The 26,326-nt window shown below is 39.3% G+C and overlaps 1 protein-coding gene across 3 annotated transcripts in view; it reads left to right on the forward strand.

The window, feature by feature from the left end:
- Positions 1 to 26,326, forward strand: part of COG5 (component of oligomeric golgi complex 5) — a 378,471-nt gene that overhangs the window by 343,598 nt on the left and 8,547 nt on the right. For all 3 annotated transcript variants that reach the window (XM_033195062.1, XM_033195061.1, XM_033195063.1), the window contains 2 exons: positions 873 to 1,110; positions 6,948 to 7,024. In XM_033195062.1, coding sequence (XP_033050953.1) covers positions 873 to 1,110; positions 6,948 to 7,024 — 315 coding nt within the window. The remainder of the gene's footprint in view (positions 1 to 872; positions 1,111 to 6,947; positions 7,025 to 26,326) is intronic.

Here is a 26,326-nt window from a genome sequence, read left to right on the forward strand (position 1 = left end):
TTGCTCTAAGCATTTTAGTCATATCTGTTGTTCTTCTATAGACTATCACCAATATCTCTACGTCATTCTCAGAATATGGAAACACTTAACTCGCTTTTTGGAAAAGATTCAGCATGATGTAGCCAGTGATCTCATTTATTAGAAAATATCAGGTGTTAGCTAGTTTTGGCATATCTCTTTCCTATAAATATTTCACATTCTTTTAATATATTCTTTAAAGAGCAATTATAAACATTTATAAATTATAAATAGTATTTCGTGGAGCATCAGCTGCTATCATTTGTTGATCCAAATTAAAGCCTTTCCAAACCTCATCATCTGGAGGAAAAATTGCATACCATGTGTACTGTTACATAACCATTTCCACAGTCAGAATTCTGTTGGACTGATCTGATTAAATAGCACAAGAGCAGAGAGATCTTTGCCAAGAATTTGTATAGGAAAAGCAGCATTTTCTGCCATTGCAAAGTATAAAATGCTATTTCAGGATCCATTATTGATACCTTCATTTACCAGGCAAACATGTGAGTGGATGGAGAGTTGAGAGACTGGGAGGGACTTTGAGAGGCCAGAGAGTAGAACTTGTATGATTCATCCAAGACAGATGGTTGTCTATTTCATTCTCAATAATCTTTAGGTAAATGGATTCTAAAATTCCTTCAGTAATCCTCCTGGCATCTAAACCACTTTTTAAAATGTAATTTTTAAACATTGTTTTCTGCTAACACTTATCAAAAAATAATGTATTTTATACTATTAAGGGAAAAAATTACAAAGGATTGAAATAGCAGCATTGGTGGGGTAAGGGGTACAAAATCCAAGAGTGTAATTTAGTGCATCAGTGTTAAAAAGGGCTGCTTTTTCTTTTACAGGTCGTTATCCAGCTCAGGAAAACCTGATGTTCCTTGTTCTCTGTACATGAAGGAGCTACAAGGTTTCATTGCCAGAGTTATGAGTGACTATTTTAAACAGTTTGAATGCTTAGATTTTGTCTTTGACAACACCGAGGCTATTGCCCAAAGAGCAATTGAACTTTTTATCCGCCATGCCAGTCTCATAAGACCTCTTGGTGAAGGTGGGAAAATGCGACTTGCTGCTGATTTTGCACAGGTACATTGATGAATTACTACAAAAGAAAAAAATGTTTTGGCCTATTATCCATTAAATGAATTAATTATTTTAAATGAAATTTAATATCTATTAAATGAAAGACTATATTTTCATCAGTGTTTTTAAAGAGTTGCAGCACAAAGAAAAGTAAGCCCACTTAAGCATAAATGGCTAAAAAAAAAAAAAAAAGGAGAAGTTTAAAGACACTTTTATACCAGGTATATTTTTCTTTGTATTTAACAAAATAATTATCCCTCTCTTTGGTATTTCAAGGTTAAGGTGAAATAACTCATTCCACAGGAAAGCAACACTTCCCATTTTTACTTAATATGGAATTTTCTCACTATTTTACTGTCAAAATAGGTCAAACCTTGCTGGCCAATAATGTAGGCAATGAAATCATATTTCAGACAGTAAAAAGAGACTGCTTGTTGCCCTGTCACCATTCCAAGGCAGTTTTCCCATTCATTTAAATGCACAGTAGGCCAGGTAGACATAGAGTCTGATTATTTGTTCTCTCTCTATCAGGTAGAGTACAGTTCTTCTCTATGGCTAGCCTTGAAATCATTTCAAGCTATCTGATGTGTGTGAGAGATAGAGTGACATTAAAATAGCAAAACATTATCAGCTCTTATAGAAAGCGTTTTCTTTGTCCTTTAGACAGTTTTTTTAAAGCCTTTCAGTAGTATCAGAGGCAATGAAGAAAAACCCCGAACATGCTTTCATTAAAAGATTCAGAAACAAAGATGATTATTATTTTTGTATAGCATACCAAGGGTAAAATCTTTTATTTTATTTTATTCATTTATTTATTTTTTGAGACGGAGTCTTGCTCTGTCGCCCAGGTTGGAGTGCAGTGGCACGATCTCGGCTCACTGCAACCTCCGCCTCCTGGGTTCAATTGATTCCTGTGCCTCAGCCTCTTCAGTAGCTGAAACTATAGGCATGCGCCACCATGCCCGGGTAATTTTTGTATTTTTAGTACCGACAGGGTTTAACCATATTGGCCAAGCTGGTCTCAAACTCCTGACCTCGTGATCCACCCGCCTCGGCCTCCCAAAGTGTTGGGATTACAGATGTGAGCCACCACGCCCAGCCGGGTAAAATCATTTTTAAGCCTTTCAAAGCTATTACCTTTACTAGTTTAAATAGTTACTGAAATGAATTCTTCATAGCAGTTTGCTAGATCCTCCCTGCTTATAAAGATAAATGTTAATGTCAATATTTATTCTTGTGTGTATCTGGGAGTGTGTCCTGCTTCATTATTTCTGCATGGAGGAAAGGACTTGGACAGACTGCTTGTATCAGGTCAGTGGTTGTCAGGTGTTCACTCAGACTTGATACGCTTTCAAAAAAGGAACAGGTAACACAAACCTAAACTTTCAAGAGCCTGGTTCATTGCAAATTAACTGATGCAGCAGTCAGTCATTTTCATTTCCAGGTAACATTCCTGGGGCCATTAGACCATAGAAATGAGCCTTCATTTGGAAAATATGCTTGTAGTAGCCACAGCATAAAAACAGAAATTAAATGTTACCGTTAATATGGCTCTTTTTACCTTTTACATTTTATGAACTTCATTCTTAGGCACCCGTACATTTTACTTTGTTTTACAGATACACTTAGCTTAAAGAAAATTATTTGTCAATAGTGTCTTATTTGTCCCTTACTGGGGTTTCAGATTGCTTATTAAAAATCTGGTGATGTACTAGAACCTCCTCTTATTTGTTTTAAATAAACGAAAGTGTAAACTATACTCAGATGGTCTCTGTTCTCCTCTTCCCCTTTCCTCCGTAATTTTGTTTTTCTTTTTGTTTCATCTTCTTTCCCTGGACTCTCTCCCCTACCAGCTTATTTGCATTCTGCTCCAGCTGGTTCTTGAGTCACTTTCCTGGAGGCAGCACTTCAAGTCCAATTAGAGTGGCAGCGGAGCAGGAGATGGCCAAAACGAGAGTGCTGTAGGAGAGAGGCTTGTTTTTGTTTTTTTATTTTAACATGTTCCCTTATGGGTCGTGAAAGATGGAAAGTATTGTCCTTTAACCCTTGCTGCTGCGGCTAACAGCTGCTCAAAATGCATAGCATCCAGTGGCAGGGGTGAGCTTCCACCTTCCAAAAAACTGCATTATTCAAAATGTTATTTGGCATCGTTTTTTCTTAAGACATGTTGTTCAATAAGCCAAACTTTTCTGGGTCCCTTCCCTTAAGGTAAATTAAACCCATCAGTCATTATTACTAACTTATGCTCAAAAGCCTCTGTTTTCTGTTCTTTAAATATAGAAGAAGCATTAAAACACACAGCATTTACTGAGTGTTAAACCCTGCAGTGACATTAGGTTGTGGCAGGCAGTGTGGTATTGAAAAGCAGATTCCTTTGTTCACCCCTGTACAGTGTGTCCCAGTTTCAAAACATCCTGGCACTCACCTTGGGGATGGCTCCAGTCCTGTGGATCATGGGTACAGCAAAGACAGGCGGAGGCACTATCATAATTAATCAGATCTGTGATCAGTATCTGGCAAATACTGTCCTACTGTTATGTCATGATCTCCCCCACCCACTTTTTAAATTAAAATTTGAATTTCGAGTTTTACTTCATTTGGTTTGGTTTCTTGCCACAGTTGCAATTATGTGTTGTACCTCAGCTTTCAGTATCACACTTGGTTGGACGGGTTTTTCGGGGTCAGTCAAAACATTTAAATAGCATTACCCTAACATTTATATTCATGATAGGCATCAACTGGGGACTAGAGGGCTTTTCAACTGCCTTATAATTGAAAGTTATATCAATTCATATTCAAAATTAAAGCCATTGAGGTCAGTGAAATCAAAAATACACAAATACTCCATGGGTTTAAAAACTGTTCTTGTGATAAAAGTGCCTGCAATTCTAGTTAAGTAACAAAAACAGAAAGCTCAAGAAGGGACCTGTAGACCAGGTTTGGGAATACTGGTTATTTGCCATAAAGTCCAATTGCAAAGACAGATAATGACGTATTTTAAGGATTTCTTTAAGAATCCTAACTTCTCCTCACTGGCACCAGTGCAGGAAAGAGAAAGTAGTTGCAGGGTGCCATCTGGAGGGATCATGGTGAGGGAAGTACCTGACATCCAGCCCCCTTAGGAATCCAGGTCATGGGTATGAGGTGGTTTCCTACAGGTAATTAATTCCCTGCTGTGACCACATGGTCTCAGTGCCCACACTGATCACACAGCAGTTCTGAAGTCACTAAACCTGTCCACAACACTGGGGTTCTGATTCTGAATCTCTTGGGGTCTTGTCCACAGTGTCCTCTGAAGCACATACTCCCCCTCCACCCCTCAGTTTATTTTCTTACCTGAAGGAAAGAGTGGCTGTTGAAGTTGGTATTAAATTATTTAGTGGTACTTCTAGCAATTTCTATTTATAGGTCTTCTGGTGCCCTTTAAGTATACGTTTACATCTATTTCACTTTGTACCTAAAAATATTAATTTAGAAAAGAAAACAAGACAATCAAAATTCTAATTTTTGTTCTAATTCCTATTGCCTTTTCTTCTCCTGAGCAATGTCAGGGCAGGAGTGCCCTAGGAGTATCCAAAGAAGCCCTGTGGTTAACCAAATGTCTGTGGTAGGGAAGGAACAGCTATGTAATTAGTTCACCGTGCCTGCAGCTGACCGTTCATTCTCTCCAAACGGGGGCCGGAGAGAAGCAGTTGCACATGCCACTTTTGTATCCACTGCTAATGGCAGTCACCTCCTCTTAACAGAACACTCTTGCCCTTTAAAACATGGCCTTTATTGTTTAATGGAATTCTGGAAGAAGAAAACGATTTACAATATCCTAGAGGTCCTTTATGGATAAAAAATTTATTTTAAACATTTAACATTTTGAAATTGTCCTATGGCATAAAAATCTTTTACATAATCATACATTTTACAGCAATTCGAGGTCATATTTTCTCATATTGTAACTTTTTCCTAGCCATTTATTTGTTTTAACATTTGGTCCTGCTCAAGTGCTAAGGCACAGGTTGTCTTTGAAGACAGTGATTCCACTAGAGTAGTTGAGAAATTGACAAAAACACTTCATGAAAAATATATAATTTCAGTACGTAAAAAACCATTATATATATATAAAGTTAGGTATTTGAATGGAATTATCATATCAAAGATACAATGATAATCACATTTTTCCTTTGTGCTCAGTGTAAAGTAAGTGACACATATGGAAAGAAACCAGAAATTCCTACCCAGTGAAGAAATGAAACAGCTTCCAAAGAACAGCCTATCACCTACTATCTTTTGAGTTGGGCACACTGGCTTACAACTGTTCTGTTTTGCATTGTTGGCAAGAATCCTTTTTCTTCCTTAAATTTTTATCTTTATATTTATTTATGACTCTTCACTTTATAGAGTTTCCCAACCATGTAAGGTTTCCTTCTAGGACATACAGTATGCAATCCATGTCTTTAGTATGTTACAAGAGAAATTAACCTGGTTACTATTGATCCTCAAGACCATCCCAAGGAAGCTGCCTCCAACTCTCTCTTGACACTAAGGTCATAAGTTTGATATAGCATTTGTCATTTTGCTTAATAATCATTATGTGTGTATGTATGTGTGTTTATATGTGTATATGTGGACATATACACAAATACTTTTGATTTTGTTGATAATAATCATATTGTTTGAATAAATAAATATCTCTTTCTTCATTAAATTTGAGAATTTAGTGATGGTAAGACAGTCTAGTCATCTAATCATCTTATCCCCATGCCTAGCTTGGTACCTAGCACTAAGGCAATCAAAGTGTCTCTTGAATGATCAATTCGGTCTCTATAGTATACCCATGGCAAGGAGATTTTAAGCAATTTTTTGTAAGGGTGGCCAGCAGGACAGAAGCCTTACATCATATGTGCTTCTTGAAGAAAGGTGCTGTACTACCAGGGAGCAGCCTATTCTCAACCATTTTCTAAACCATTCTTTACCAGAGTGCTATTTATAGCAAGAGTGGAGAAGCAGTCTATCACCTGAGTAGCATATATGCGAAAAGTTTGCATATGCACTTGGTAGAAAAGAACAGGTAGCCTAATTAATGACAGGCAGAATTTCCAGTCAAAGGAGGAAAATAAAGAGAAGTGAAACCAAGATTTGCTAAATTCTCCAGTTAGGTAGCATATTCATGTATTAATAATTGAAAAGAGAAAAATTTTTAAACACTGATAATAATTGCTGACAATTAACAGCACTTTTTATATGCTCTGCACATAAAGCTTTGTGGAATTATCTTTTAATTTGCATTATTCTGTTAGGTAGATACTATTATCTCCATTTTGTAGATGAGAGACCTGAGACTTAAAGAGGTTAAATAACTTGTCCAGGTTCACAGACTAGTAACTAGTATCAGCATTTGGAATGCTGATATAGATGTGCTACTAAAAGCTCCAGAGTTAGTCCTTTTAATTACTTGAGCCACACTAACTGATAAAAATTGTCATCATTTATATTGAATGTAAAAAGACTTGTAATGCCTGAAGTATAGGCATGCAGTCTTGAAAGTTTTCCTTTTCCTTATTTTTCAATGGATAAATGATCTAAACTTTTTCCTTTTATATAACAAAAATGTTTTTTTTTTAATTTTCATGAAGGAATTGTCTCATCTTGGGCCCTCTCAGTAAATAAATGCAAAAATTATGTAAGTGCTTGCCTTTTAAATAAATTTAGTTGGCTTTCACAGTTTGCCTTACGGTCCAGATAAAATTAGGTTTACTGCAAGCTACAACTTTCTGCGATCCAGGTCTGTCCCATATTCCCCTAATGATTCCAACATTAAAACAATGGAGTATCTTTTAATATTTCAGATGGAGTTGGCTGTGGGTCCATTCTGTAGACGAGTATCTGATTTAGGAAAGTCCTATCGAATGCTGAGATCATTCAGGTAAGACCGAATTCTTTGTTCATACATTCATATCCTCCAGGCAAATAAATCCTTTCTTTCTGTGCAGGTTGAACTTCATAAAATTGCCAATATTCAACCATTTTTGATCTACAACAATGGCAGTTACATGATTTCATCTTAGAAAATATTCAAATCAGAAACCCATACAGAAATTTATGCAATGACTAATTAATTAGAGGGTATGTGTATTTTCTTAGTCACAGTTCACAAGATTAAGCTGGTAAATTATGCTTTTAAGAAAAGAGAATTTTTTTTTTTTTAATTTTAGCTTCCCATTCTTACAGAAAGGTAATACTAGGCAATTCATAATTATATAGACATCTTTTTCTGAAATGTTATTTGTTCATTTATCATTTTTAACCCAGTCTACTTCTAGCAAGTCATAAGTTACATTCCAATATATGGATATGATAAAAACTTTTGAATGAAGTATTAAAATAATCAAATTCATGGCGAGCACAGTGGCTCATGCCTGTAATCCCAGTACTTTGGGAGGCTGAGGTGGGCAGATCACCCAAGGTCAGGAGATCGAGACCATCCTGGCCAACATGGTGAAACTCTGTCTCCACTAAAAATACAAAAATTAGCTGGGCGTGGTGGTGCGTGACTGTAGTTCCAGCTACTGGGGAGACTGAGGCAGGAGAATCGCTTGAACCCGGGAGTCGGAGGTTGCAGTGAGCCGAGATCACGCCAGTGCACCCCAGCCTGGCAACAGAGCAAGACTCTGTCTCAAAAAAACAAAAAGAAAAAAACAAAAAAACAGAAGAATCTAGTTCAGTGATGAAGTGCAGAGAATGACTATAAATGTAATAGGTAACTTAGCCTAATGCAGTTGAGCACAAAATTTCATATTAGGTGGAGAAATCACTTTACAAAGATACACAAGAGTTGATTCATATTCATGATCTAACAGAATACCAGTATAATAGAGAGAAAAGTCCTTGTCAGTGCTGAACACTTAAGATTTTTTTCAACTCAGATTTTAAGGAACATTTAATAACATTGAATGATGACTGGGGTCTTTACTAGCTGATTTTTAGAAGATAAGGAGATGTTATTCATCTGGCTGTTTATTCAATAAACCAGAACCTTGTAAGTTTTTTTACATCATAGCACACACAGAAGAAGATATTTTCTTTTGTTTTGTTTTTTGAGATGTAGTCTTGCTCTGTCACCAGGCTGGAGTGCAGTGGCACGATCTCAGCTCACTGCAGTCTCCACCTCCCGGGTTCAAGCGATTCTCCTGTCTCTGCCTCCTGAGTAGCAGGGATTACAGGAACAAGCCGCCACACCCAGCTAATTTTTGTATTTTTAGTATAGACGGGGTTTCACCATGTTGGCCATCAGGATGGTCTCAATCTCCTGACCCCATGATCCGTCTGCCTCTGCCTCCTAAAGTGCTGGGGTTACAGGCATGAGCTACTGCGTCTGGCCGAAGAAGATATTTTCATTTAAAAAGATGGCCAACCCTGAGAGCTGAAGGGATCAACATAATATTTTGTGAACATAGCATACCAGATGGGAGGCCTTTATATAAACTGTCCATAATATCCAAGAGCGTAATGGTTGAAGATTTCTCTATAAGGATAAGATTACAGAGTACAGGTATGCAGCTTTCTAAAAACCAACTCAGTACTGGAAACTCGAGGATCAATAAACAGTATGTCCTTTAAATGATCGCTTTGCTCTCTTATGTCATCAAACTTTGGTAGTAGAAACTTCTGGTGGAGTATAAGAAATATAAGAATCCAAGATTATTGATTGAGAGGGGAGCCTTATATTTTACCTCAACAGTTTGTAATTAACACAGGCCTTTTTTTTTTTTTTTTTTTTTAATGGCAACACGAGTCAGGATTTTATTTTTTCTCAAATGAAAGATCACTGCCCATCTGTACAGAGATGGGTTTTTGGAAAACTTAAAGTGAGTTCGCAAATGCTTTCAGATACCTTCTTTGAATCAGCCCAGATCTTTTTAAAACTGTTAAAGTATTTTGTTGAAGCTATAGAGTTCTGCACTACCAAACATGGGTGAGTTGAAGGGTGATGAGGTACTGAGGTTGCCAATCCATTGGTCATCTGTCTGTACAATAAAAGTAACTTTACTAAAACACCTGTACAGCCATTTACTCTGAGTAAGATGGTAACACAGCAATCCTAGCTGGGTAATAAAATGTTGCCCTGGCTGGCTGAGTCAGTTAACATACTGGAGGATATTAACCATCTAGTTATTGAAAAAGATATGAGAAAAGCTGTGATTTGGCATTGCTGTATGAAGATTTGGCTTTTTTTTTTTTTTTTTTTTTTTGAGACAGGGTGCCACTCTGTCACCCAGGCTAAAATGCAGTGTTGTGATCTCCATCTCAGCTTACTGCAACCTCCACCTTCCATGCCCAAGTGATCCTCCCACCTCAGCCTCCTGAGTAACTGGGACTACAGGTGTACACCACCATGCCCAGCTAATATTTATATTTTTTGTAGAAACGGGGTTTCTACAAAACTAGGAGTTGCCCAGCCTGGTCTTGAATTTCTGAGCTCAATCTATCTGCCTGCCTCAGCCCCCCAAACTGCTGGGATTATAAGTGTGACAGGTGTAAGCCACCAGACCTGGCCTAGACTATTATTTTTTATAGCCCCAGTCCCATGTTTAGTTGTTTATTGCATGTGCATGTATAAAATAATGCTAATTCAGCCTGGCCAACATGGTGAAACACCATCTCTACCAAAAAGTACAAAAATTTGCCAGGCATGGCAGCACACGCCTGTAGTCCTGCTACTCAGGAGGCTGAGGTGGGAGAATCGTTTTAACCCGGCAGGCAGAGGTTGCAGTGAGCCGAGATTGTGCCACTGCACTCCAGCCTGGGCAACAGAGTGAGATCCTGTACCACCCACCGCCCACCCCGCCCCCACCAAAAAAAATAGAGCTAAGTGTCCTGTTTGCTGAGGAAGGATGGCCTTCATGTAAGTACTCTTAAAGTTGTGTCACAGCATGGAGGTAAAAGGTCTGAGGATAAGTTTCACTTAAGACATCTATTTTAAACCATTTAAGATGGGAATTTTCTGCCAACCCTTTCCAATTCTCACATGAGAAAAAGAATCTCTAAAGGAACTTTAAAGTTTGAGCGACATCTTCTAGTACCTGTTTATAGAATCAAGAATCGATTGATCAATGTATAATTTTAATAGTTCTGCTTTTATTTATATCTGGCTTCTCATGGAGTAACAGGTTTCAAATTTTTGACCATGACCCACAGTAAAAGATACTTTCTACTGTAATTTGGCATTTACTTGCATGCAAACATGTGAACACACTCAAATCTACATACATATACATAGACACCCATACATATGGTTCATGAAACAGTAATTACCCTTCATGTGATAACCTCTAACATTTCTATTTCATTTGATTGTTTTAACTCACTAAATTAGTGTAATGACACACTCATGGCCTGCATCCAGAAATTTCTCAACTTTCTCACAGGGCCCTTAACTCTTGAACTTTAGTTGCTCTAATGACAGGGAGCCAGGTTTTTTCCTTTCCACAAACTGAAGATTTATGCCCTTTTCTCTTGTGATTCTGGTATCTCTGAGCTTCCTCCTGCAGATGACCCCTTAGCTCCCAAGGCCTCAGGCACATAAGAATAATTGTTTCTTGCCTATGGAGTATCCTTCATAACTTGAGTTAATTGAAAACTTCCAACAGATATTTTTATATATACCAATATATTTCTATAGTTGTATTGAATCTACAGAAATCTACTGAATTAATCCTAATACTTTCTCAGTTGTTTGATGGAACTGATACAACTATTTTATAAAAAGTGTAGGATTAGCTGGATCAATAAATCAAATGAAAGTATATTAAGGGGTTCAAATCCAGCCCTGGTCTACAAAGAATGTTTTCAGTCCTATCAGTTGAGAAGAAGAGAGATGTGAGCATGTGCCATGGCCTCTGCCGCACACCATTGTTGGGAAAGCCCTGGCCCTGCCAGCTTCTTTGCAGTTGTCATGTGAAGAGAATTGACTTGAGAAAGCTCACCCATGTGGTGGGTCCTACCAAATTCCTTCCTAGAGAGGAGTAAATCAGTACAAAGCCATCTTTATTCTAATAACCTAATTATAGGCCCTCTGTTTTGTCTACCTACAAAATCTTGTTGGAGATCTGTCTCTTCTTCAAAATGAGTCCTGAGCAGTTGCAATGAAGAGCTTACTCTTATTAATATGTGCACTTCTTCCATCTGTGCTATGGGCTGTGACAAAGAATAGGCATCATCCAGTGACCACTCACACATTAGACCTTGGCACTTGTTCATGGGTCTCCTCACCAAAGACCATGAATCAAACCAAAACCAGTTGAATGGTAGTCAGTAGGAGATTGCCTGAATAAAATATGCTAAGTTCATAGGATCAAATATATGCAGATATTAACAGTAATGTTATTAGTTAATATCTGGTAAAATGAAAACTACTCCCTAGTGCATCACTAAATAAAACAGGCAACTAAGCAGTATATAGTATGATCTCTACTTTTTTTATTTTTATTTTTTTTGAGACAGTGTCTCCCTCTTGTCCCCCAGGTTGGAGTACAATGGCGTGATCTTGGCTCACTACAACCTCCACTTCCTGGATTCAAGCGATTCTCCTACCTCAGCCTCCCGAGTAGCTGGGATTACAGGCACCCACCACCACGCCCAGCTAATTTCTGTATTTTTAGTAGAGATGGGGTTTCACCATGTTGACCAGGCTGGTCTCGAACTCCTGACCTCAGGTGATCAGCCTGCCTCGGCCTCCCAATGTGCTGGGATTACAGGCGTGAGCCACCGCACCTGGCCGACCTCTACTATTTTTAAAATAATAACATTTACTAGCCTCAGCAACATGGCAAAACTCTGTCTTTACAAAAGATAGAAAAATTAGCCAGGTGTGGTGGTGCACACCTGTGGTCCCAGCTACAGGGTAGGCTAAGGTGGGAGGATCTGAGCTCAGGGAGATCAAGGCTGCAGTGAGCTGTGATTGGTCATTACACTCCAGCCTGGATGACAAAGTTAGACCCTGTCCCAAAATATAAAATAAAGGAATAAAAGTATTTGAGTGGAGAATAAAAGACAAAAAGGAAAAACATGAAAATATCTTTGAGTAAGATTGTCACTTTGGGGTTTTCCTTTTAGAGTTTTTATATTTTTAAAATTTTCTGCCTTATTTTATTTTTGTAGTCAGAAAAGTCAAATACTATTTTTAAATCTCTCTTGCATTGTTTTTCCTACTTAAAAATAACTATGGAGCTAAAAAGTAATAAAAGAAAATGTACTGAAACATTACACAATAAAGAGCAGGTGTGAGCTGACAAGAAAAACTGGCAGCCAAACAGCCAAAAACCAGTAGGTTGCAATAGCCACAGAGGGCCTCAGTTCGAATTAGGGGCAGTGGCTGCAGGGGAGGGCAATAGGCTCAGTTCAGGGGCCCCTTCATAATGGAGGATGACAGTGCCAGCCAGAGAGTTTCCAGTCCAGACCCCATCCAGCATGTGCACACATGCTCACGCCCTCACACATACACACACAGGCCTTAGTAGGTGCTCCCTTCCCCCATCATGCAGCCATCTGCCACAGGGCACTTCCTTCTTGATGGTGATATTAGTGGACTATTTATGTAAGCCGGCAAGCTTCTTGCATGTATTTACATTTTACTGTTTACATTATAGTTTCTCAGGCAGCTGGAATCTTTTCATACTGAGTAGAGAATGCTGCCTCTGAAAGCTGTTGACATTAGTGATTTGCCCCTGGGTGATTTGTATTTCTACACAAGACACACATGTCAGAGCCGTAGAGACCCCATCTTTGTCCGCCTCTCTGCAGCATGGCATTATTCCCTAAGTAGTGTTTGTGAGGTTGTTACGTCAGCTCCTCCTGGCCAGAGGCCACAAAGCTGTGACCCTTGACATTGTCAGTATAGATCTTTGTGAGGCGAAGGGCAGAAAAGGGACCAAATGCTTTTCACCAGCTCAGGGGCACAGACCCTGCCTTCAGGCAGGCCTCACCACCTTTGCTCCTGAAGGGACAGCTTGTCCCTGATGATGTCCACAGTCTGCTCTGCTGGAAACTCATTTCCATCTAGGCTTAATGAAAGGGCAATGAAAGCTCTCAGAAGATAGGGGCTGTTTTCTGATGGATCTTTTAGTATGAGGAGCAGTGGAAGAAGAAAACTGTCAATAACTAGAATGTAGTGTTCCTGTCCATTGTTTTTAATTGTAGGAGTGATGAGGGTTTTCTGGGTCTACAGATTGTATTGATGGTCCTCTGTTGATTGAAATTCCAAACCTCTGTGCCTGAATGTTTATAGAACTGAAAGAAGGCCATCTCTGTAGCTCACGTTTTTAGCACCTTTAACACTAGACCCTCCAGATGCATTCTGTCTTTTCTTTCCGCTTGTGAATCTGGGGCCCTAACCCATCCCTTGAAATAACTGTCTCTCTGAGGTTTCTGGATCCTTAATTCTAAGTTTCAGATTTCGGGTTACAGCCAGAAGGCAACCACCATCTTGTACTTAGTTGTTTTGTTGCTCTTTGCTACAACTTTGGCAGTGCTAGGAGCACCCAGGTAAACATGAAGAGTTGACTATTTAGTTTATCATCATTTTTATTATTTCTGACAACTATTATTTGGTTATTTATTTTATAACAAGCCTGTGCTGAGTGTTTTACTGATACTTTCTCATTTGCCCTCACAGCACTTAAAAGTTAGGTATGATCCCCATGAGGCAGTTGAAACCCACAGCAGCAAAGTGGGAGAATCTGGGAGCCACATTTTAGACCCAGGTTGCCTGATTCCAAAGCCTGTGCTTGTAACCACCATACCCCACATTTTATTCCAGAAGTTTCTGTTTGTTTTCAGTCTGAATGGTCCTGGAACAGGATTTGAATGCTTATGTGTATCATCCAGGAAAATCAGAAAATTTTAAAGAGAATCTAAACTCCCCACTTTAGTGGCCACCTCCTGCTGCTGAAATGCCTCATCTCACTGTCTTCTGCTGCATTCACACTCCCAGACAGTACACATGGAACACTTCGCCAAATGTACGCTTTTATTCTTGGAGAATGTCTGCCCAAATCCCTGCCTCCTTTCCTACCTGATATGCTGGTATAGACAATCTAAACTGTTAGGGACCTTTCTAACCTCTCTACTTTGAACCCAAATCAGCCTCCTGCTTCATTCTCTCCTGGGACCCACATGGCCCCTCGTGCCTCTTTAGGCCTCCCTAAAGAATCTTCATAGAAATGTTCACCTTCTGCAGGCCTCCAACACTTTCTCTTCTCTCTCAAAGGCCCTCATTGTGTCTGGTGTAGGGAGCATGGCCACCTGTGCCCTGCCCCTCGAAGGGAATCATGTTCCTTCTCCCACTTTCATTTCTGTGCTGGTTCCAGACCTCAGTACACATACTTAGTGGTCTTGCTGCCTTCCCAGGTCCTTCTGCAAGAGGAGGTCAAGATAGGGTGGTGGCAAGTGGCACGGAAGAGAATGATACCTATATCTGTCTCAGGATACCACTGATGTTGGATGTGGACACAGAAGCAACAGGATTTTTATCTTACTTTACTTCATGATTGGCCTTAACAAGCTGTCAGAAGACTGTCAGCTGCACAGCTATGAGTCGTTTCAATGTGAATCTTGCTGAGTAGAAATGCATTTTTTTTTGAGACCTAATAGTTGACAAATTAACACTACCTTCTGCCTGTAAAGTTTACCTTGAAAGTGCTGCTATATTTAGAATATTATCCTCTAAGAATGATATTGTGGCATTTGGTGTATCTGCATTTTATAACACCTTATTTCTTTTTGTTTCATAAAGCACTTTAGATGGTTATTTATTTTTTAACTTGCTAGTGTTTAAAATTCCACCTGGAGTCAGGGAGAAGGGAGTGCTCAAGCTGTGTTCTTTCGGCCTCTTAAAACAACCACCCAAAACAAAATGTCTGTGTTTGATGTTTACAGGTAATTATGACACTGATGCACAATACAGAATCAAATCTAGTTTTGCTTTTCATGGACTTTTTGACAGTCCTGTGGTGGCTCACGCCTGTAATCCCAGCACTTTGGGAGGCCAAGGCGGGCAGATCACGAGGTCAGGAGTTTGAGACCAGCCTGGCCAGCATAGTGAAATCCTGTCTCTACTAAAAATACAAAAATTAGCTGGGCATAGTGGTGCGCGCCCCTGTAATCCCAGCTACTCAGGAGGCTGAGGCAGAAGACTCACTTGAACCCAGGAGGCAGAGGTTGCAGTGAGCTGAGATCCTGCCATTGCACTCCAGCCTGGGGGACAGAGTGAGACCCTATCTAAAAAAAAAGTAGGGGGAGGGACAGGTGATTACCCAGAAGATTCCATTTTAAAATGAGCTGGTTCTTACCAGGCCTGGCTGCTAGACATGCTGTTATGCGCACGTACTCTTCAGATTGTTTCCCTCTCCTTGTCTGTCTCCCTCCTTGTCCTTCCCCTTCTGTCCTTCTTTCCTTCCTTGTATCATTTACAGTCTGCATCAAAAATATATTGGAGGAAAAAAACATAAATATTCAAACCACAAAACTGACTTAAATTGCTATAGATAAGTTTCAAACTTGGCTTTAAACTTCATGAAGCCAAAGATAAGAGAGAAACAGAATCAGCTATCTGATTCTCATTATCAGAAGGCAGAAAATGTATCAGTTCCTATGAGAAAGTTAAGCATTTCTTTTTTTTCTTTTTTTTTTTTTTTGAGATGGAGTCTCACTCTGTCACCCAGGCTGGAGTGCAGTGGCACGATCTCGGCTCACTGCAAGCTCCGCCTCCCAGGTTCATGGTTCATGCCATTCTCCTGCCTGAGCCTCCCGAGTAGCTGGGACTACAGGCACCCACCACCACACCCGGCTAATTTTTTGTATTTTTAGTAAAGACAGGGTTTCACTGTGTTAGCCAGGATGGTCTCAATCTCCTGACTTCAGGATCTGCCTGCCTCGGCCTCCCAATTTACAGGGATTACAGGTGTGAGCCACCACACCTGGCCAAGAAAGTTAAGCATTTCTTAGCACTTAATTCTAAAGTACTTATAAGGACTTTTATAGAGAGAGCTTCATATAGGAAGTACTGAGAGATGGGAGGACCAAAATTCTTGATCACCTTCCTGTTGTAGAGGTAGTATAGGATTCCATATGGCTGCTCTTCATTAACAATCAAGGACTGTCATATAGGACTGAACCCTACCCCCACCCCCGGGTCTTCTCACATCGTAAACTGGGGTTCAAGATGAATCCTGCTCTATCACTTGGCATGAGCAAAGAATGGGCTCTAATGGAGAAAGGGAAAACTCACAGGACCAATGTACTGCTGAACACGACAACCAGGGATGGCAGGACAGAAGTGAAGGCATGAGGCCAGGCGCAGTGGCTCATGCCTGTAATCCCAGCACTTTGGGAGGCCAAGGCGGGTGGATCACTTGAGGTCAGGAATTTGAGACCAGCCTGACCAACATAGTGAAACCCTGTCTCTACAAAAACTACAAAAATTAGCTGGGCATGATGGCAGGTGCCTGTCATCAGCTACTTGGGAAGCTGAGGCAGGAGAATCACTTGAACCTGGGAGGCAGAGGTTGCAGTGAGCCAAGATTGCACCACTGCATTCCAGCCTGGGTGACAAAGCTAGACTCTGTCTCAAAAACAAAAAGAGAAGAAGTGAAGGCATGAGTCCCACTATCCTTCGCATCCCTCAAAGTCCCTTTTCAGGGCCTGGGCATACCAGACCTATAATATGAACTTGTGACCCAGGGGAGGGACTTCTCATTCCACTTTTTCCCTGCAGTAGCTTAAACAGGAGAGCAGCCTCGTCACAGTAAGCAGGTTAGAGTCATGGGCTGGATTTGGAGTTCAGGGAGCTGTGTGGGAATGTCAGCTGCTCAGCATCCAGGGACCATAGGGCTGCAAGATATTTCAGCTTTTTCTGTTGGGGACAAATAGTGACCAGTCTATGGAGAACAGAGCTGAGACATAGCCTCGTCACCATTCCAACCCAGAGTCAGCTTCCAGAGGCCTTTAAGACAACACCACCCATTACCCCAAAGGAGCTTAAGGTCACACCTGGTGAAAATAATTCCGAAAGAGACTGTGATTATATGCTTCAAGTAGGTAAGTGACTAGAGGTCCATTTTGACCCAAAGATAGAATTTGGAGTACCCAGAGAGGTGATAATTATGTGACCTTCAAATTATGATCCTGTGCACATTAGTTTTCTCAGGTTTTTCTATACAAGTTGTTAACAGTTCAAAATTGTACTTTCTCTAGGGGTCTTTGTTTCTGGCTGTGAACCAGTATAGCTGTTCTAGAAACAGGATGAATACTTGCTATAGTTGGTATTCTAAAAGACGCTGCATTGCAGAATTAAGAGCCAAGCTGTCTGGGTTTGAATCCTTGCTTTGCCACTTCTAGCTTTTACTGGATTTCTTTATGCCTGTGTTTACCCATCTGTAAAATGGGGATGTAATAGTACCTAACTCATAGGATTTTTGGAAGAATAAATGAATTAACTTTATTGTATACACTTATGGGGTACAAAGTGATATTATGTGTACAGTGTGGGATGATTAATTCAAACTAAAACATCACCTCACTTAGCATTTTTAGTGGTAAGAACATTTCAAATTTATTCTGTTAGCAATTTTGAAATGTATTATGCATTCCTACTAACTAGAGTCATCATGTTGTGCAATAGATTTCAAAAACCATCTTTCTCCTGTCTAACTGTAACTTTGTACCCTTTGACTAAAACCTCTCCATTTCCTCCCCGCTTAGCCTCTGGTAACTACCATTCTGCTCTCTGCCTCTATGAGTTCTGTTGTTTAAGATCCCACAAATAAGTGAGACCATGTGGTATTTGTCTTTCTGTGTCTGGTTTGTTTAACTTAAAATAATGTCCTCCAGGCTCGTCCATGTTGTCAAATGACAGGATTTCCTTCTTTTTGAAGGCTGAATAGTACTCTGTTTTGTATATATGCCTTATTTTCTTTATCCACTCATCCGTTGACAGACACTTAGATTGATCCATAACTTTGCTATCGTAAATAATGCTGCAGTGAGCATGGAAGTGTGCTATCTGTTCAACATGCCAATTTCAAGTCTTTAGAATATGTACTCAAGTGGGATTGCTGAGTCATATTGTAATTCTATTTTTAGTTTTTTGAGGAACTGCCATACAGTTTTCCAAAACGGTTGTATTAATTTACATTCCCACCAACAGTGTACAAGGGTTCCCTTTCCCCCACACTCTCTTCACAGTCTTTCATTTTTTTAAATAATAGCCATTCTGACAGGCATGAGGTGACATCTCATTGTGGTTTTAACTTGCATTTTCCTTATGATTAGTGATGTTGAGCATTTTTTCATATATCTATTGTTCATTTATATGACTTTTTTGAGAAACATCTATTCAGGTTTTTTGCACATTTTTAAATTGGATGGTTTTCTTGCCACTTTTGTGTTCCTTACAGATTTTGAATGTTAACTTCTTATCAGATGTATGGCTTTCTTCTAATCTCTCAGTTGTCTTTTTACTCTTATTATTTCTTTTGCTCTGCAGAAGCTTTTTACTTTAATCCCATTTGTCTATTTTTTATTTTATTGTCTCAGTTTTTGGGGTCAAATCCAAAAAGTTACCTTCCAGACCAGTTTCATGGAGGTTTCCTCCTTTGTTTTCTTTCTTCTAGTTTTTTTAGTTTCAAGTCCTTTCAAGACCACACCTTGACTTTTATCTGTTTTGATTTTTTATATGGTACGACATAAGGCTCCAAATTAATCTTCTTTAGGTGGATATCCAGTTGTCTCAACACCCTTTATTGGAGAGGCTGTCCTTTTTCCCATTGTGTTTTCTTGGCACCTTTGTTGAAAATCGATTAATTTTTTATATGGTATGACATAAGGATCCAAATTATTCTTCTTTAGGTAGACATCTAGTTGTCCCAACACCCTTTATTGGAGAGGCTGTCCTTTTCCCATTGTCTTTTCTTGGCACCTTTGTTGAAAATCAATTGACTGTAAATGTGTGAGTTCATTTATGGGCTCTATGTTCTGTTCTATTCCTTAGTGTTTCTATTTATATGCCAGTACCATGCTGTTCTAATTACTATACAGCTCTGTAATACAGTTTAATATTAGGTAGTGATACTCCAGCTTGTTATTTTTACTTATGATTGTCTTCGCTAATCAGGGATTTTTATGGTTCTTTTTTTTTTTTTTTTTTTTTTTTTTTTTTTTTTTTTGAGACGGAGTCTCGCTCTGTCGCCCAGGCTGGAGTGCTGTGGCCGGATCTCGGCTCACTGCAAGCTCCGCCTCCCGGGTTCACGCCATTCTCCTGCCTCAGCCTCCCAAGCAGCTGGGACTACAGGCGCCCACCACCTCGCCCGGCTAGTTTTTTGTATTTTTTAGTAGAGACGGGGTTTCACCGTGTTAGCCAGGATGGTCTCGATCTCCTGACCTCGTGATCCACCCGACTCGGCCTCCCAAGTGCTGGATTACAGGCTTGAGCCACCGCGCCCGGCCGATTTTTATGGTTCTATATGAATTTTTGGATTATTTTTTCTATTTCTGGGAAAAATGACGATGGACTTTTCATAGGGATTGCATTGAATCTGCAAATTGGTTTGGATGGTATGGACATTAAACGATATTAATTCTTTCAGTCCATGAACACAGAATAGCTTTCCATTTATTTATGTCTTTGTCAATTTATTTCATCAATGTTTTACAGTTTTTAAAACATTGTAAAACATCACAGTACAAATCTTTCACTTCCTTGGTTAAATTTATTTCTAAGTACATTTATTCCTAAGTATTTTATTTTCTTGTAGCTATTATATGTGGGTATTTTCTTGATTTCTTTTTCAGATCATTCATTGTTATTGATTAGATTTGTCTTAATTTTGTATCCTGGGACCTTATTCTTTTATTAGTTCTTTTGGTGGTATCTTTCTGGTTTTGGATATATAAGATAATGTCATATGCAAACAGGTAATACTTCATGTCTTTCTTTTCTATTTGAATGCCTTTTCTTTCTCTTGCCTAATTGCTCTGACAAAGTCCTCCAGTAGGATAATGAATAAAAGTGCTTGCTGACAGTGGACATCTTTGTCTCGTTCCTGATCTTAGAGGAAAAGCTTTCAACTTTTCACCATTAAGTATAATGTTAGCTGTAGGCTTATTGTATATGACCGTTAATTTGTTGAGAGTTTTTACTATAAAAGGGTGTTGAATTTTGTCAAATGCTTTTTCTGCATCTAATAAAATGATCATATGGTTTTTGTGTTTTGTTCTGCTGACATGATGCATCACATTTATTGATGTATCAATGTTGACCCATCCTTGCATTTCTCCCAGGGAGAAATCTCATTTGATCATTGTGAATAATCCTTTTAATGTCCCATAGAATTGAGTTTGTTAGTAGTTTGTTGAGGATTTTGTATCTTCATATCTATGTTCATCAAGGATATTGTCCTGTAACTTTCTTCTTTTATGTCATTTTGTGGCTTTAGTATCAGGGCCTCCTAAAACTAGCTTGGAAGTATTCCTTCCCTTTTGATTTCTTTGGAAGAGTTTGAGAAGGATTGGTATTAGCTCTTCTTTAAACCTTTTATAGAATTCACCTGTGGAGCCATCAGGTCCTGGGCTTTTCTTTGATTAGAGACTTTTTATTATGGATCAGATCTCTTTACTCATTATTGGTCTGCTCAGATTTTCTGTTTCTTCTATTTCTATTTTCTATTTCTTCTTGATTCAGTGTTAGTAGATTATATGTGTCTTGGAATTTTATACATTTTTTTCTAGGTTACTGTATTTGTGGCCATATAATTTTTCATAGTAATCGCTCATTATCCTTTGTATTTCAGTGGTACCAGTTGTAATATCTTCTCTTTCATTTCCAATTTTAAGTCTTCTCTTTTTCTTTTTTAGTCTAGTTAAGGGTTTGTCAATTTTGTTTAACTTTTCAAAAAACTCTTTATTGATTTTTTTTTCCCCCTGGTTCTCTAGTCTATATTTATTTCTGCTCTGATCTTTGAATTGTTTTTCTTCTGCTAACTTTGGGCTTAAATTTGTTCCTCTCTTGTAGTTTCTTGAGGTGTACTATTAGGTTGTTTATTTGAGATGTTTATTTTTATTTAAGTATTTGTTGCTATAGATTTCCTTCTTAGAACTGCTTTTGCTATATCCCATACGTTTCGGTATATTACATTTCCATTTTCAGTTGTTCCAATATGTTTTTTGATTTATCTTTGGTTTTCTCTTTTGACCCATTGGTTGTTGAGGGGCATGTTGTTTAATTTCCACGTATTTGTGGCATTTCCAAGGTTTCTCCTATTATTGATGTCTAGTTTCATACCATTATGATTAGAAAAGATACTTGATATGATTTCATTTCTCCTAAATTTGTTCAGCCTTGGGTTTGCGACCTAACATATGACATATCCTGAAGCAAGATATGTGTGCACTTGAGAAGACGTGTATTCCCTTGCTATTGGATAGAATATGCTGTATATGTCTGTTGGGTCCATTTGATCTAAAATGTAGTTCAGGTTTAGTGTTTCCTTATTAACTGTCTATCTGGATGATCTGCCCTTGTTGAAAGTGAGATATTGAAGTCCCCTACTATTACTGCATTGTAAGTTATTTCTCTCTTTAAATTCTTTAATATTTGCTTTACTTATTTAGGTGTTCTGATGTTGGGTACAGATATATTTACAGTTATATCCTCTTGATGAATTGACACCTTTATCGTGATGGCTTTCTTTGCCTTTTTTTATTATTTTGAGCTTAAGTCTATTTTGTCTGATAGGTATAGCTAGCCCTGCCTCTCTCAGTTTCCATTTGCATGGAATGTCTTTCTTCACACTTTCATTTTTATTCTTTGTGTCCTTAGAAGTGAGTTGAGTCTCAGGCCGGGCACAGTGACTCACGCCTGTAATCCCAGCACTTTGGGAGGCCGAGGCAGGTGGATCACGAGGTCAGGCGATCGAGACTATCCTGGCTAACATGGTGAAACCCCGTCTGTACTAAAAATACAAAAAATTAGCTGGGCATGGTGGCAGGCGCCTGTAGTCCCAACTACTTGGGAGGCTGGGGCAGGAGAATGGCGTGAACCCAGGAGGCAGAGCTTGCAGTGAGCCGAGATCTGGCCACTGCACTCCAGCCTGGGTGACAGAGTAAGACTCCGTCTCAAAAAAAAAAATGGAGTTGAATCTCTTGTAGGCAGCACATAGCTGGGTCTTATTTTTAATACATTCAGCCATTTTGTCTTTTACTGGAGATTTTATTGCTCTTAAAATAGAAATAATTATCGATAGGTAAGGACTCAATAATACTAGTTTGTAGTTTGTTCTCTGATTGTTGTGTGGATGCTTTGTTTCCTTGTTCCTCTCTTGCTGTCCTCCTTTGTGGTCTGATTGTTTTCTGTAGTGGTATGCTTTGAATTCTTTCTATGTATGTTTTGTGCCTCTACTCTAGATTGTTGCTTTGTACTTACCATGAGGCTTCCAAAAACCATATACTGGTAACAGGATATTTCAAGCTGATAATACCGAATTTTGATAACATATAGTAACTCTACAGTTTTGTTCCCCTTCCCTACACATTTTAATATTTTGTTTTCAAAATATACATCATTTTGCAATTTGTATCCCTAATTTGGGCTATAATTTTTTTTTTTTTTGCTTTTTTTTTTTTTTGAGACAGAGTCTCGTTCCGTCACCCAGGCTGGGGTGCAGTGGCACCGTCTTGGCTCACTGCAACCACCACCTCCCAGTTCAAGCGGTTCTCGTGATTCAGCCTCCTGAGTAGCTGGGACCACAGGTGTATACCACCATGCCTGGCTAATTTTTGTATTTTTGGTAAAGACAGGGTTTTGCCATGTTGGCCAGGCTGGTCTGGAACTTCTGGCCCCAAGTGATCTGCCCACCTCAGCCTCCCAAAGTACTGGGATTACAGGCATAAGCTACTGCATCTGGCCTTGAGCTATAATTTTAATAGTTTTAAGATCGTATTAGAGATAAAATTATTTTACAGACCACAATTACAGTTCTAGGTTTTTCTGAGTATGACTCTATATTATTTATAGCATTGATTTTTGTGTTTTCATATATTTTATTAATTAGCAACCTTTTATATCAGCTTAGAGAACTCCATTTAGGAATTTCAATAGGCAGGCCTACTGCTAATGAACCTTATTAGCATTTGCTTGGGGAAGTTTTTATTTCTCATTTCTGAAGGATAGCTTTTTTGGTTGGCAGCACTTTAAATATATCATCTCATTTTATCTTGCCCTACAGGGTTTTTGCTGAGAATCATCTAGTAACCATATTACAAGTTCCTTGTATGTGATAAGTTTCTTATTTCTTGCTTTCTCAATTTTTTTTGTCTTTGATTTTTGCCAGTTTATGTGTCTTGGTGAACTTCTCTTTGGGTTGAAATTTTTGTACAAGTCTACGGTTAAAACTTGCTATTTAATTTTTCAGTTCAGTTGTTGTTGTCTCCATCTCCAGAATTTCTCTTTGGTTTTTGTTATAGTTTCTATTTCTTATTTTGTTCATATATTGTGTTCCAGATCTCATTTAACTTTTTATTTATATATTCTTGTAGTTTGCTGAACTTCCTTAAGAGGACTGTTGTGTATTTTTTGTCAGTCATTCCATAGATGTCCATTTCTTTAGGGTCCATTATTAGAGCTTTATTAATTTCTTTTGGTGGCGTCATTATTCCCCTAATTCTTCATAATCCTCATGTCCTTGAATTGATGTCTGTCCATTTGAGGAGACAGCCACCTCTTCCATCGTTTAGAGGTGTTCTTCAGCATAGATTGAATTTCATTATTTACTTTAGCCTGTGATTCTGGATGAGCCAACTGATAACAACCCCAGGGAGGCAGAGCTTGCTGTCAGTTTCTCTAGTTGGCTGAGTCTCTGCCTTTGTTCTGAGCTTGGATGGGGCTGCTGGCTGAACTTCACCTTCCAGCAAGACTACTGGCTGGCCTCTGCAATCAGGTGGAGCTACCGGCTGGGAACTGTGATTGCTTCTGGTATCCGGCAGGGTCACAAAGTGTATTTCCCTGTTGGGGAGTATTGCTATTTGGGTTATGCAGTTGGGCAGGTCTGCAGGCTGGGCTCTAGGTTTAGATGGATCACTGTTCTAGACAGACAGGTCCAGAGGTTATGCTCCATAGTCCTTGCCTAGGCTGGACCATGGGATGGGCTCTGACACTTGGTGGAGCAACTGTTTGGAGCTGCTGTTTGGACTTCAGGGTTTGGGCAAGTCTAGCCCCTGTTCTCTGCAAAAAATACACTGTGGTGGGCATCTCTTTTCCTAGGTAGGGCCTTGGGGTGGGCTCTGAGGCTGCACATAGAGGCTAGTTTTCTAGGGACTCAAGCCAAGTTGAACTTGTTGTTCAGCTTCTGGGAGCAGCCGACTTAGCTTTGCAGGTAGGGTAGATCATTAACTGATCTCTCTGATCAGGTGCCACTGCTGGCAGGAACACAGAGCTACCACCCAGATCTGCACACTAGTCACTGCAAACTCTACCTTCTTGATTTGTTTGACACCAGGGGATCTTGCACTGCAGTTACTCTGGTATTCCTTTTGAGGCAAGACAGTAGTAGGCTTCCTTTAAAGCACCTCAGAATGCTAGGGAAGCTAGATCTCTACTTTCAGTTCTCTTTTCCTCTGTAGAAAACATGGGGTTAGGAGAATCCCCCCTGTGACTCTGTGCTGACTTGGAGGAGTGGGAGGAGTGATACGGTCAAGGTGACCTTGATCACCAGAGACCTCTCCACCACCAAACCTCTCCGCTACTAAACATTCCCATTCTTATATTACCACTCTGTAGCTTTAGCTAGAGTTGACCACCATGTCCTTCTGTAAACTCATAAGCTGGGACTCAACACATTTTTATTGATGCTGAGCTCACATTTTATCAGCATGGTAGGCCCTGGGCCAGGAACTGAGGATACGAAGTAAGCCGAGATACGGCCCTGTCCTCTCAGAGCTTGTGTTACACCACAGCCATCTGTTTCTGTTCTAACTTCTGGCCATTTTTTTTTTCTGCATCATTTGCTGAATTATCTTCTTCCAGCCATTCCTTAAATGCTATCATTTCCCATATTTTGTTCTTCTCTGCAGCACTGAACACTGTGAAATTATTTGGGCCTTGCAGATTTTCAAGGCAGGTACATCACATTTCCAGTGTGGCCGTAAGAAGACCTTAGTCATCTTCTCATGGAATGTCTGGTTTGGAGCTTTATGGCTTTCTGGTGATAGACAACATACATGACTGAAATCCTTCCCCAGTAGCTAAAGAAAATACAACATAATGTTATTTGATAGAGATAGATTTTTACTTGTAGAATAGTTAATTTAAAGCCATCTTTACTAATAATAATTCTGTATCTAATGAGAACCAGCTCTCTATTGAGAACATTCCTGACTCTTGACATAAGACCTTATCATTAGTGTAGGGAAGAAGTTCGCTTCTCTATTTTTGTACAGGCCTTCATTCATAATTAGAGTAATTAAGTTGGGGTGAAGAAAGACCCCAGAATACAGTGCTCTTTTACATGGTTCAAAATCATTATCTGATCTGTCAAGAGATGTTGCTGCCATCTTACCACTTGGAATTCAATGTCCACAGCTCCGCTTCTAATCAGCTCTCATCCATAAGAGCTCAAAGCCAGTAACAGTTCAAATAATTCTCGCCAGCCTTTTGCACAAGGTGGTATGTAATTGGTAGCGGAATGGATTTGCCTGCCTGCTCCTTCTATAAAATGTGGACAGTGAAACCCAGACATGTAATATAGTATAAGGGAGCCAGCATAAATTTTTGATGGAATGTTCAGCAAAGTAATAACTTTGTATATACAAAGACATATTTGCCTTTTTGAAAAATTGTGTAGAAAATGTTTGAGTGTACCCACATTTGATTATGGTTCAAAGAAGGATTCTATTTTAAATGAAAGCTAAAAGGATTGACGAAGATAAGAATCTGTTAATAACAACTACTTGAAGGCTTTGGTTTTATTCTTTATTTGCTTTTAGCCTAGTAACTAGATGAACTTTATAAGGAGCATTTGCTGAGTCCAGTGGATGTCAGACTCACAAACCAATGAGCTGGGGGTCAAATAGGAGCTGAAGGATAGATGAGCCTGTGAGCATGTGGGTGTGTGGAGGCAGAGGCGCATGTGTCTCAATGCTGAATAGGGTGGTTGAGCAGTGGAGGCTCCTTCAGTGGCCA

Source organism: Trachypithecus francoisi, unplaced genomic scaffold, assembly GCF_009764315.1.
Source record: "Trachypithecus francoisi isolate TF-2019V2 unplaced genomic scaffold, Tfra_2.0 Lachesis_group4, whole genome shotgun sequence".
Lineage (NCBI taxonomy): Eukaryota > Metazoa > Chordata > Mammalia > Primates > Cercopithecidae > Trachypithecus > Trachypithecus francoisi.